General features: G+C 44.6%; 1 protein-coding gene across 1 annotated transcript in view; it reads left to right on the top strand.

The window, feature by feature from the left end:
• The window catches only part of LOC105393935 (fatty acid synthase), a 43,044-nt gene extending 30,963 nt beyond the window's left edge, over positions 1-12,081 (top strand). The window contains exons 24-42 of the mRNA XM_048626250.1: positions 204-365; positions 703-831; positions 1,028-1,471; positions 2,060-2,230; positions 2,677-2,807; positions 3,256-3,406; positions 3,904-4,075; positions 4,502-4,614; positions 4,919-5,080; positions 5,442-5,650; positions 6,129-6,284; positions 7,139-7,390; positions 7,727-7,880; positions 8,339-8,543; positions 8,920-9,070; positions 9,456-9,627; positions 9,956-10,132; positions 11,110-11,212; positions 11,414-12,081. Of these exons, the coding sequence (XP_048482207.1) occupies positions 204-365; positions 703-831; positions 1,028-1,471; positions 2,060-2,230; positions 2,677-2,807; positions 3,256-3,406; positions 3,904-4,075; positions 4,502-4,614; positions 4,919-5,080; positions 5,442-5,650; positions 6,129-6,284; positions 7,139-7,390; positions 7,727-7,880; positions 8,339-8,543; positions 8,920-9,070; positions 9,456-9,627; positions 9,956-10,132; positions 11,110-11,212; positions 11,414-12,003 (3,804 nt within the window). The 3' untranslated portion in view covers positions 12,004-12,081. The remainder of the gene's footprint in view (positions 1-203; positions 366-702; positions 832-1,027; positions 1,472-2,059; positions 2,231-2,676; positions 2,808-3,255; positions 3,407-3,903; positions 4,076-4,501; positions 4,615-4,918; positions 5,081-5,441; positions 5,651-6,128; positions 6,285-7,138; positions 7,391-7,726; positions 7,881-8,338; positions 8,544-8,919; positions 9,071-9,455; positions 9,628-9,955; positions 10,133-11,109; positions 11,213-11,413) is intronic.
• The last annotated feature ends 1,622 nt before the right edge of the window (positions 12,082-13,703 follow it).

Below are 13,703 nucleotides of genomic sequence, written 5' to 3'. Positions count from 1 at the left end.
CGTGTTCGACCCCGACATATTATATGACCGGCCTACTGCCGGCTATAGATTTAAAATATTCAATCTCATAAGTATCCTTCAAACCACTAAGTACCCTTCAATCACGGAACCCATAACGATTAAGGATGCATTAACCACCCATTGAATTCTCATTAAACCCCCCAACCCCACCATCAGTCTCATTAACCCTGACCTTCCACCAGCTCGGTGACATCCTGCGAGCCAACCTGCAGCTGGTGCTGGAGAACATCCAGACGTTCAAGGTGAAGGCGCTGGAGTACGTGGACGAGGAGTACAAGCGGCTGGAGCTGGCGCCCGCCATGGAGACCGTGGCTGAAGTGCTGGGGGATATTCCGCTCATGCAGGTAATGACTTGTTAGAATAAGAATTTGTTCTGTGCGTTTGTCCTTTTTGCGATGAAAAAAACAAACACACGGGAGCGTATGCAAAAGGAAAAGAGTCACTCCCTTTCGGCTTAGTATACCACTTTTGCAACACCCTGTATACAAATCAAAGAACAAGATAATAACAGGAGACTTATACAAAAATCTTCCATCTCACCTTTCATCAGTGGATATTTGGATAAAGCGTAATATTAGCTAATAATGGGTTTTTGGATGTAAAAGGTTGCTATTTTATGGCACAGTACACAATATGCCCTCATGTTATCATCACGTAACTGATAAATTCATTTTTTTCCAGGCTGAGTTACTGGTGATCTCTGAGGAAGCCCTGGAGATGCCGCACAACATCACCGTGGAGAACAAGAAGCTGACGGGAGAGACCAACGCCGTCGTGTTCATCGGAGCCAACCTGTTCCAGAGGCCTGAGGTGAGACATCATAATCAGTACTGCTTCTGGATATAGACCTTTATCAAGGCACTGCGCAAGACTTTTGGCCTTAGCCGTTCTTTATCAGCAGATAATGCATAATTTTTGGGTCTTCTGGCCGGTACAGGTTGCACAGCCCATGTTACTTTTCTGAGAAAAAAATAAAATCAACTGACATAAACAACCATATTTCCAGGTGCTCACACAAGCCCTAGGCACGCTGCGAGACAAGTGCTTCATCATCTCCCGTGAAAAGGACCGCCCCAATCCTAAGGACCATTCCGACAAACTAGACATCATCACCATCCAGGACACCGGCCTAGAATACGTGGTCCTCTTCAGGAAGCGAGTTGGAGCCAAGCCGGCTAAGTTTGTCAAGATCGTGTCTTCCGACGACAGCTTTGCATGGATCGATAAGGTTAAGGAAGAGATGAAGGATGGACAGAAGATCGTGCTCTATGGTCAAGACGAAGCTATCAACGGTCTGCTTGGTCTGGTGAACTGTCTGCGAAGGGAGCCTGGTGGCGAGATTGTGTACGGTCTGCTGGTGTCAGACCCCTCCGCGCCTCCATTCAACCCTGACTTGGAGCTGTATGAAGAGCAACTGGACAAGGATCTGGCACTTAATGTCTACCAGGATGTGAGTTTCAGTTTTCTACATTGGTTCTTAACTTGTGTAATTTACTAAAAAAATATCATTATTATACAAAAGATGGATATAGTCTCAATTAATGGTTATTTAATATCCTGGACTCAATAGCCGAAAATATTATTGTCCATATCATAGCATCAGAAAACTTATTTATTTATAAACGCTTTATTGTACACAAACAAACAATATACAAAACAGATTACAAATTTAAAACATATAGGACGTATACAAAGGCGGGCTTATTGCCAAAAAGCAATTTCTTCCAGCCAACCTACGACTGGGTGAAAGAGAAATAGAAAATTAAATCTTTTAACTAATTAAATTTGAAGTAGGTACAATTAACAAAAATAATAAATCCTAACTATTATTAAAGCAAACATGAGACAAAACTACAAATATAAATATAAATAATATCATAATAAATTATAAATATAAAATAGAACTGCATACATATATACTTTAAATTATAAATAATATATATTATAAAATATATATACACATATATTATTTTATCTGCCAACCTAACGATTCAAAATAGTGATTCTTCACATTTCTCAACCTTACTTCTACCTACAGGGTCAATGGGGCACATACCGTCACTTGCTCCTAAGCGACCTAGACACCATCAAGGCCACTCACGCCTACGTGAACACCATCACCATCGGAGATCTCTCTTCGCTGAGCTGGCTCGAGGGACACCTGAAGGAGAACCACCAGTTCAAGAGCCCTGACAGTGTGCTTATTCAGGTATGAATCTGATTAAGACACCGATTTATACGTACAATGTCAAGGTCCTGTAAGTAAAGCTTGCTTGCGTTTTAGACAAGTTTTTCTGCTGCTTTGACAGGCTCAATGCTCACATAACATAACCATCGCCATCAGACTGATTAAGGCCGTTTGATTTGTCTAGCAGTGGACTGGCAGACAAATATCTCCGGGAGTACCATTTCGTATATTTTATCAACACCATCAGTCCATAATCGTTCACTGCTGGACACTGGTCCCTTAAGGAGCGCCATAACACTCTGTCCTCGGTCTTCTTGCACATCAGATACCTACTTGAATTCAGCTCCTCATCCTAAAGCCTACTACACACATGCCGGTGGCTATGCCACCGGACTATCCTCTGGCCGTGCCGAGTAGGGAGTAGGTTACATAGATTTTGAAATAAAATTGGTTACTTATCCCTCCAGGTGTACTGCGCGGCGCTGAACTTCCGCGACGTGATGACGGCGACGGGGCGCGTGACGGTGGATGCGGTGGCGCGCGGCCGCCTGCACCAGGAGTGCGTGCAGGGCTTCGAGATCACCGGCCGGACGCCCAAGTACGTAGTCTATACAGAGAGACGATGTTGCATTCCTACGGCACCCCAGAGGTGCAGAGGGTCTCCACTATCTTCCGCCATTTCCGTCTATCTTCGACTGTACTTTTGGCCTCGCTCCAGCTAAGTCCAGCAGCTCGCAGCTCGCTTTCAACGCTTCATTTCAAAATTTTTACTTATAACTTAACTTATGAGGCTGGTTAAAATGACGCTGTAACAACACCTCTTGAATTTTTTTACCCCGCTTTATAGGAAGCAGTACATAATACTATTCCAGAAGAACTAATGTGTGTTCTTTGGAATTTAGACAAATAATACTTATCGGTGAAGGGAAACCATATATCAAAACTCGCAAAAGCTCGGGCCTGGCAAGGGTCATAAGGGCCTCTAACTGACACAACATAATATTACGAATAATATTCCCCCCCTAACCCCCTCCCTCCCCCCGCAGCGGGTCCCGCGTCATGGCGATGGTGCGCAACAGCGGCATGGCCAACATGGTGGCCGGCGACCGGTGCCTGCTGTGGTGCATCCCCGACGAGTGGAGCTTCGAGGAGGCCGCCACCGTGCCCGTGGCTTACGGGACTGTGTACTACGCTATGGTGAGTGATAATATGAAGCTTTAGTAGGTGGGTTTTTTGGGTGTAGAATGGGTTGGAAAATTTGTGAAGATGGGACCTTGTTCTTTTGAAGTTCAGACGAGAAAAATAAACTATGGGATTAGAAAGCGCATATTATAAGAATACCTATTTGCCAAATTAGGAGGCCCATAGGGCCCTATAAAGGCTGATTATTGGATAATGAAGGTGAAAAGTGAAAATACGTAGTCCTTTTGGTGATTCGATTTTGCCTTTTCCTTATGGGTATAAGTAGAGGTATATTGTAATCCAATTTTATTGTCTAAGGTAAATCACTTCTCTCCCTTTTTACCTGTAACTACCTACCTTTATTTTATTTTATTTATTTGAAATGGTCTTCACCAGCTGTAAAAACCTACACATAACTGAAAATCTACCTACAACGCCACTCTTAATTTCCATGTTCCACTTCTAACCGCCACCCCCCACTCCCAGGTAATCAAAGTATGTACTCTGTGCAGGTAATGGTGGGCCAGATGCAGCGCGGCGAGTCGATCTTGATCCACGCCGGGTCCGGCGGCGTGGGGCAGGCCGCCATCAATGTGGCACTGCACTATGGGCTCGAGGTGTTCACCACCGTCGGTACTGCGGAGAAGAGGGCGTTTATTAAGAAGCTGTTCCCGCAGCTTAAGGGTAAGGATCCAGATAAATGTGCCTTTAAATTAGCAATCTCTGATGACTTTAAAGGCGTAGGCACTAGTAGTGCGAGAGTAAATATTTACATTGTTATGATCTGATGGTCTTTACTTCAACACCTCTAGAAAGTGAACAAAGTTGATTACCAAGTGAAACCCTCACCATCCTTCTAAATTTGTGGTTCATTAATTAGCTCTAACTGGACCGTCATTTAGTACTGATGATCACCTAATGTAGGGCCATGGATAACCATCCGACCATAACCATCTTATTTTGCTACTTTAAAACTCCATGGATCTCAGTTTAATTAAAACAAATGCTACTTATAAATGGTCTATTACTTGATCCACTTTCTACCTACGCCTATATCTCATCACAACAAACCCTTCATCCCTCTAACTCTGCAACATGTCCTCTGTACAGACAGCAACATCGGCAACTCGCGAGACACGTCGTTCGAGGACATGATCCGGCGCGAGACCAACGGCAAGGGAGTCGACCTCGTGCTCAACTCGCTCGCCGACGACAAGCTGCAGGTTAATATAATACATGGCTAGATACGTAGTTTCATCAGCATAGGTGGTCAATTACCTATTGTCCATTTCTGGGCATACTTTTTCTCCCAAGGAGCACCGTATCACTTTGTTATCGGCGCTCGTCAACTAACCAGTTATGTAAGACATATTCAGACCTAAGCGACTGTTGCAATAATCGTAGAAGAAGCAATTAGTGGTGATAGTAATAGACATAATGTATCTACAAGTATTCAAACATCAGCTAGAACGAAATTTCCACCAATCTTCTGCACTTCCATTCCGTCTAACCATCATCCTCCCTCAGGCGTCAGTCCGCTGCCTCGGCTACCGCGGCCGCTTCCTCGAGATCGGCAAATTCGACATCAGCAACAACACTCCCATCGGGATGCACTTCTTCCTCAAGGAGACCTCGTTCCACGGCATTATGTTGGACTACATCTTCGACCAGAGCTTCGACTTCAGGAAGGTATGTTGCTTCTTCATGATTGCTGAGACGCGATCATCATCGTTGACTTAATTGAGCCGAGTAGAAGACAGTAATGTCTCGTGACCTGACCTTTATGAAAACCCTAGCTCAATAAAAGTTTTAGTCTCTGTCATAGATTAATGGATCAAAGATCTTACCTATAAGTTCCTAGAATTAAAATGCTTAATAATTGTCTTCATGAAGATCTTATATTTGGAACCCTTGCCGTTGTATCTTTGCTACATCATTACTAACATAATGATAGCCTGCTATCAGATTCCCTTTTAAACTAAACTTTTCATAAGCAGACTCCATTCCACCACAAAACCTCTTTCCCTCTACAACACCCCCTTTCCCCCAGCGTCTCCAAGACCTGCTCCTAACGGGAATCGAATCCGGAGCGGTGCGCCCGCTCACCTACTGCACCTTCGAGAAGCAGGAAGTAGAGACTGCCTTCCGCTACATGGCCGCCGGCAAGCACATCGGGAAGGTCATCATCAAGATCAGGGATGAGGAGAGGAGCCACAGGCCTGTGAGGCCTACTGCCTTCCCTGTCGATGCTGTGCCTAGGTGAGTGGAATCTGGTGTCTAAATGTGTGTTTCTCAAAATTTCTGTTCAAAATCCTAGAACAGGTTTCTAATATTGAGTTACCACTTCACTAGTTACCAGTTTCACTAGATGTGTTTCTTTTATGCATGACCTTCGTTGAATCAAAAGACTTATGACTGTTGAAATGAAGGAATAAATAAATAAATAAATATACTCATTAATTCTACGAGGGCTTTAAAGATTGTGAATGTGCCTCCATTGAGTTATGGAGGCTACCACTTAACTACTCGTACCAGTTTCATAGACGCCATTGTTACGCTATGGATAGTCCAAGTAATCCTGGAGCATAGAAACACCCCATACAGATACAGTAACTGAAATAACTTTCTACATAGCTATAAACTGCAAAATTATTAAATTTCCCCGCGTCACTACCCTTAACTCTTAAGACACAACCAAAAAAGTCCTTCCCAACTTAACCCAACCTCTTTCCCCCAGGTACATGTGCCAAGAAGACTACGTGTACGTGATCGTCGGCGGGCTGGGCGGCTTCGGGCTGGAGCTGGCGGACTGGCTCATCATGCGCGGCGCGCGCAGGCTCATGCTGTCCTCTAGGAGGGGCATCTCGAATGGGTACCAGGCATCGAGGTTGAAGTGAGTTGATGAACTGTTGTTGTTTGTGTGTTGTGTTGGCCTGTCTCTAATGGATACCAGGCGTCTAGGCTCTTAAGTGATCATCTATTGAGCCTACAACCTACAACGGCTAAGTATGCTCTCTACGTGTACGTGATCGTGGGCGGGCTGGGCGGCTTCGGGCTGGAGCTGGCGGACTGGCTCATCATGCGCGGCGCCAGGAGGCTCATGCTGTCCTCTAGGAGGGGCATCTCTAATGGGTACCAGGCGTCGAGGCTGAAGTGAGTAGATGAACTGTTGTTGTTTGTGTGTTGTGTGGGCCAATCATTAATGGATACCAGGCGTCTAGGCTCTTAAGTGAGTTGACTACACCGTGGTTGTTTGATATGATTATCTATTGAGCCTACAACCTACAACGGCGAAGTATGCTGTTTACGTGTACGTGATCGTGGGCGGGCTGGGCGGCTTCGGGCTGGAGCTGGCGGACTGGCTCATCATGCGCGGCGCGCGCAGGCTCATGCTGTCTTCTAGGAGAGGCATTTCCAATGGGTACCAGGCATCGAGGTTGAAGTGAGTTGGATATACTGTAGTTTTTTGATTGAGTTTTTGGTAGGTATTAAGTAGCTATACTCCTATCTAGGTATAGTACTCCTTAGTTTTCCAAAAGTCGTAGAAAAAAATTGGTTTAGAATGATCCCCCGAGTTTTTTACAACAGCCTATTGAGGTAAATAACAAGAGTTATCTTTACTTGACAGTGATAGTCTTTAGCCAAAACTGTCGAAGGCACATTTTTCGCTATGCATTTTTTAAACCCACTACCCTATCGTATTGTCATCTAAACATAATATTCCACTAACCCACACTCCTCCCCCAGGGCATGGGCAGGCTACGGCGCCGACGTGCAGATCTGCACGGCCGACGTGACGACAGCCGAGGGATGCGAGGAGCTGCTGGTCCAGTCCAACAAGATGGGCAAAGTCGAAGCCATCTTCAACTTGGCCGTCATCTTGAAGGACTCGGTCTTCGCCAACCAAAGCCCGGAGACGTTTAAGACGTCATTCGCGCCGAAAGCGATAGCTACGATGCACTTGGACAGGCTGTCGAAGAAACTGTGCCCGAACTTGCAGTAAGTATCTACATAATAGATGTAGTTGGCTATTAGAAGTTAAATTAGATCAAGGTTTAGCCGAATACTTTCAACTCCATTCTTACACCCTTTCTGACTTGAAATAATCAAACTACGTCACCACTAAGCCATCGTAGGTATTCTCTACAGAGAGGATCAACATCCCAAGAAAATTGGGTGTTGCACTCTTTAGAATGCTGACTAATGTTGCATAGTTAACTACAACACCAACCGCTCCATCAAGCATTTCGTCCTCAAACGACTTGGCATATTCAGTTGCAACACCCAATGTTTCCCCCTACTACCACTTTCTCACCCCCAAACCCCTCCTTCCAGTGACTTCGTAGTGTTCTCCTCGGTGTCCTGCGGGCGCGGTAACGCCGGGCAGACCAACTACGGCATGTCCAACTCCGTGATGGAGAGGATCTGCGAGTGGAGGAAGAAGCTGGGGCTGCCCGCGCTCGCCGTGCAGTGGGGCGCTATTGGAGACGTGAGTGCTAAACCCTGAATAAGTTTATTTGATTGTATCTTCTATGATGAAGATAACAATACGATGTTAATACCTACATAGGTTTATATTCAACCCAGGTCTCTCTCCGAAACGGTGAAACCTAATTATAATTATGGAGTTACACGCGTGCCATGTTCATAATTTCTTTACATCCATAAATCTTATAAGCTAATATGCTCGTAGGTTTCATCATACCTTTCACCCCGATAGTACTAAAGTAGGTATATATTATATAAATTCGATACCTAATGGTATTTGTGCAAATTGCATCCAATTAACCTGTAAAAACACCAGATTCCGAAGTTGAATGTTCTTAAAAACAATACAATTCCAACGAACATTAAAATAATACCTATCACAATATACCTATAATCACAAGTCATGTAAGTCACCATCTCCACTCAAAGCCCCACTAAACAAACAACCCTAATCCGCAGGTGGGTCTAGTAGCAGACACGCAAGACGACGACGTGCAACTGGAGATCGGAGGCACCTTACAACAGCGCATCTCCTCGTGTCTCCTCGCGCTGGACAAGTTCCTGAAGCAGGACGAGCCCATCGTGTCCTCCATCGTGGTGGCCGAGAAGAAGGCTGGAGGGTCCGGTTGTGGAAACATTGTGGACGCTGTTGCGCAGATTATGGGTGAGTTAACTTAAGTATTTTTGCAGGAGTTAAGTTACTGATAAAAACGTGACAAAAGCTTTTTTTTTATCTAATCTAGATAGGTATATTCAGTTCGGAGTAAACTGCATGATCCAATAAATTCTTGGAATTTATGCATTAGTTATGACCATCGCTCTTATGTAAAACTTCGTGAGAAAACCTAGATGAGAGAGTCTAGATGCGCTAGACTCTTCTCGTCTCGTCTTACCCTAGCCTTATTATTTGTTGAATGAAATCCGGGTGGTACAGTCAGCAGTATATGCGGTGACGCTATGCTTGAGTTCATTCAATGGATGCTTCAAATCACGCTATGTTCAGACATATTTATATCTACAATTCCCATTCCCCCCTCCAGGTATCAAGGACCTGAAGACGGTCTCACAGCAAGTCTCCCTCGCCGAGCTCGGCATGGACAGCATGATGGCGGTGGAGATCAAGCAGACGCTGGAGAGAGAGTTCGAGATCTTCCTCACCGCGCAGGACATCAGAACTTTGACTTTTGCCAGGTAAAACGTCTTAACTATATCGGTGGAACCTTTGTCGATGATAATGATGGATGATGAGGACTAATTTGCCAACCGACACTTATTCTCATCATCAGCAAACCTTATGTGTGTTTCCCATTAAGAACTGTAGCTGTAGCTTTAGTGATGTATCAGTTGTATCACTGTGTCCTTCCTTCCTCATCCAAAGTTTAGAGCCCTTTAAATGTGAGCCAAGGTTTTTTGACCCTTACCTTATTTTGAGTCCCAAAATTGCATCTTTCTTGTACCTATACCTTCTCATCATCCCATAGGCATACGTTATGATACGATGATGAGAGGTATACTCGTATTCCTCTCATCATCGTATCACACCACATCAACCACTAACACCTCCCAACCCCCACAGACTAGTAGAGCTAACCGCCGCCCGCGAGGAAGCAGCCTCCACATCCGCCTCGCGCCTCGCAGCCCCCGAGGGCGCCGCCGGCCTGCGCGTGTTCATGAGGAACTTCGGGGACGAGAACCTCGCGTCCGAGCCCTTCATCTACATGCCTACTATGGTCACTGATGCTAAGGAGGTAAGGGAGTGTTGCGAATTTTTGGGGTTTTATGACCCATTTGTCAACGTCTTCTACAGTTTCCATGATTAGAAAGATAATGCTCTGATGCTTCCAAGTGAATCCTTACATTTCTTTAAGTATGGTACCTACCTATGTGAAGTATTTTATGAATAAAAACCAATGTAGTAGCGACTTTTAAATAGTGTGTCAAGTCCGATTGACTTGTCTTTCCAATATCACTTTCAAGTCATTCAGTAATCGACATTCAGTCCGTCTGCCTTTCTTGACTTTCCAATAGCTCTCTATCACCCACATAGGTACTAACCCTCGATATTCCTATTCACAGGGCGAGGAGGCGCTCCTAGAGACAGAGAACCTGATGTTCATGATCCCCGGGCTCGAGGGGTGCGCGGCGGTGCTGGAGCCGCTGTGCCGCCGGCTCAAGACGCAGGTGTGCGTGCTGCAGCTCGGGCTCGAGCACAGGAACGAGACCGGGGCTGAGATGGTGGATCGGCTGCACCAGGTGAGTTGGCTTAAGATGGAGTTTAGTTACTCCTGGCCCTGTAGCACAGGGCGCTGTTAAGACGTGACAAAAGTTCTCCGTCGCGCTCGCTCTTGAGGCTGCGCGATGTGAGTGAGCGCGATGCAAAACTCTTGTCACGTCTTAATTGCGACCCGTACTAGCCCTTCTGGGCTAGTAGCACGGGGCGCTGTTTGGCATCGCGCTCACTCACATCGCGCAGCCTCGAAAGCAAGCGCGATGAATAACTTTTGTAACGTCATGTCATGCGCCCCGTACTAGCATTTCAGCGTTGTTTAGATTTTACTTGAACTTCTGATATCGAGCAATGAAATTACGTAACTGTCAGTGAGCTGCTGAAATTTCAACCGATACCGCTAACTACCTACTTCACTATTTAAACTTAAAGCCTCGAATTCACTAGGGCACAAGTTCTGAGACTGTTACAGAACATCTCCGGTGCGTGTTCTCAGAACATTTTGGTAACATGTCGTGATACATGTTGCTTGTCCACACCAGCAGTCTCCGCCGACATGTCGCCCGAGGTTGTCGTGGCAGTTAGTGCTGCGTGCTAGAAGTTGCGCACGCGTCCACACTCTGCAACAGCGGTCGCTAGACAGATGTCGCAGGAAGTTCTGTCTCGCGAGCCAAAACACGGAACCTGTTCTGCGACACGTAGATGTCGCTGTATAGTCGCGTGCGACGTCGCAGAACAGAGCGCGACGTCGCGGCGACACGTAGACGACATGTGCCTAGACATGTTCTGCGACGATTTGTCGCCTAGTGAATACGAGGCTTAACTCTCAACTGCCATTTTTCATTAAAGTTTGGTCACAGTTCAATTCTAAAGGCACAGAAAAGGTATCTCGTATACCTAAAGGCCAATAAGCTGCGATGATGAATTCTGTTAATCATTTCAGTTGCCTAACATTTTTCGTGGACGTTTGCGCCCCCGGATACTAATATTGTTTGTATTGCAGACGATCAACACGCGCCTGTCACCCGGAGCTCCCTTCACGCTGCTCGGATACAGTTTCGGATGTCAGCTCACCCTCGGACTCGCCAAGAAACTCGAGAATGAAGGTAAATAACCATATCTATCCATCATCATAGTGGTGCGAAACGTCCATAGAAGGCTACCTACCATTCTCCTTCACAACGACTAACTACTGCAAGTTATTGTTAGTTACCTATACTATAATGAGGTAAGCAGCAGCAGCAACCAATCTTCCTTCACGCATTTGTCAAAACCTCTCGCTAACACCTAAAACCTCCATTTCCCAGGTCACAAAGGCACCGTATTCTGCCTGGACGGCTCGCCGGACTTCCTCTCATCCATCCTCAGCATGACGATGAGCGTGAAGAACGACGTGCAGCTGCAGAACAGCATCATCTGCCACACCATCGACATCGTGGCGCCCAACAACGACGTCACCCTCAACCTAATGGAGAAGCTCAACGAGATAGAGTCTTATGATGAGCGAGTCGCCTACGCCATCAAGGTGAGCCCGGTGCAGAGCAAGTACTCCAACTACTTCATCGCGGCGACGGCTGCTGTATGCTTCGATAGGCTGAAGGTGGTCATGAACTTCAACCCAAAGACCTTCGAGAAGATCAAGTCGCCCATCACCCTGCTCAGGCCTAAAGAGAACCCGCCAGGCGTGGTCCTAGAAGAGAACTACGGTCTGGACAAGTTCACTGAAGGAGCGGTGACGGTGCACTATTTGGAGGGTAATCACGTGAGCATCATCGAGAACAAGGACGTGGCCAACATCATCAACCGGGTGATCCTGGACAAGGAGGCGCCGGGCAAGCTGGCCGGCAACGTGGTCACCTCCATGGTCGAGACTCAGAGGTCCGTCAAGGCGGAGTAAGCTCGGTATAAAATTACGCACGTTTAGATAGTTTTCGATTGTATTTTAGGTATTTATTGAATTAAATTTTTGCTTTGTAATCTGGTTTTTTGATTTGCCTTCTGGTTTTTATACTTAGGTGTGTTTTTCTTAGTGAGTTGTTTATTTGCCAATCTGAGTAGATCAATTAAGTTTAAATGTAAGTTGATTTAGCCGATAAGTTTGTCCAAGAGACGCCAGTACCAATCAAAATATTCATTAGATAAAGTTGTTGAAGTTAGGGATTTGGTTTATTCGGGTTTCTGTTTTATTTATTCTGGATCTATTTATACAAAGTACCTACAGATCTAAGGAATAGTGTAGAAACGATTTTTAAATAAGTAACTTAAGTGATCATGGATTCTTGTATTTTTCTTGTTAGGATTTTGAATGTGTTGTTTGATTTAGTAATTAAATGTTTTATGAGTAAGATGTTCTTTCATTGTTCACGCTTGAAAAATAAGAAGAATAAGTCTTACTTAGTTATTTATTATCAGTAAGTACCTACATATACCCCTAATAGTTACGCTAACATCTTTCTCCCAAACAAATAGTTAAATACGTATAAGGTAAGTACCTACTATAATAAATAGAAAGGTAGCCAACTATTTATACACATACAGGGTTTAGAGTACGTATATTATAATTATGTATAAAGATGTTTAGTAAGACGACCGGAAGTTACTAATGAAGCCATTATCAACAACTTTTGAAAATTCAAGAAAACAAAAGCTTCCAAAAAACATTTAGGTCAGTGCCATCTAGAGATTCGTATGAGAACTAAGCACGTGAGTCGCCTGGTTATAAAGCCCGCCCGGTGTAACGTGTCATCGTCGTCTCGTCTACACAACCACTACTGTCGATTTAAAATTAATAGATGGCGCTGCAGCATTGAAAGTATTGAAACTATAACTTTATATAATACTTTCTAGGAAACGATAGATAGATATTGAAGGGATGTTCAAGAGCTATTGATTAATTTTATGCTCTCCGTAAGTAGCGTGAAACACATAATTTCAGAAAATATAACTTTGTCTTAAACTACGTGAAAGGATAGGTACCCCAAAGTGACTGAGTTAGAACAGATGGCAGTACCCCCCATGACTACTTATGGTTTATGTAGGTTGTACGGAACCGTACACCTTGCGTGACGTCATACGCGTCATACACTTATTACTGCATTCATACTAATATTACTTTGACCTAATTACCTACCTAACTTCAGTCTTGTATCAACCGTGGAACTCGCAACTTACTTACGCGGGCAAGGCTCAAAACCACTCATAAACTGTGTAACTACTTTGGCCATAATAAACATACTTACATTTAGTGAACATCAGTGTTTCTGTGACTGTGCTTCCTAATACTACAACTACAACTAACTATCAACTACTACATAAATGTACGGGTCCCCACTTAGTAGACGGTGAGAATCCCATACACTAGATGTAGTAGTTGATAGTTAGTTGTAGTTGTAGTATTAGGAAGCACAGTCACAGAAACACTGATGTTCACTAAATGTAAGTATGTTTATTATGGCCAAAGTAGTTACACAGTTTATGAGTGGTTTTGAGCCTTGCCCGCGTAAGTAAGTTGCGAGTTCCACGGTTGATACAAGACTGAAGTTAGGTAGGTAATTAGGTCAAAGTAATATTAGTGTGAATGCAGTAATAAGTGTATGA

The sequence above is a fragment of the Plutella xylostella genome, chromosome 16 (genome assembly GCF_932276165.1).
Source record: "Plutella xylostella chromosome 16, ilPluXylo3.1, whole genome shotgun sequence".
Lineage (NCBI taxonomy): Eukaryota > Metazoa > Arthropoda > Insecta > Lepidoptera > Plutellidae > Plutella > Plutella xylostella.
Note: the sequence above shows the minus strand (reverse complement) of the source record. Positions and strands in the feature narration are given on the sequence as shown.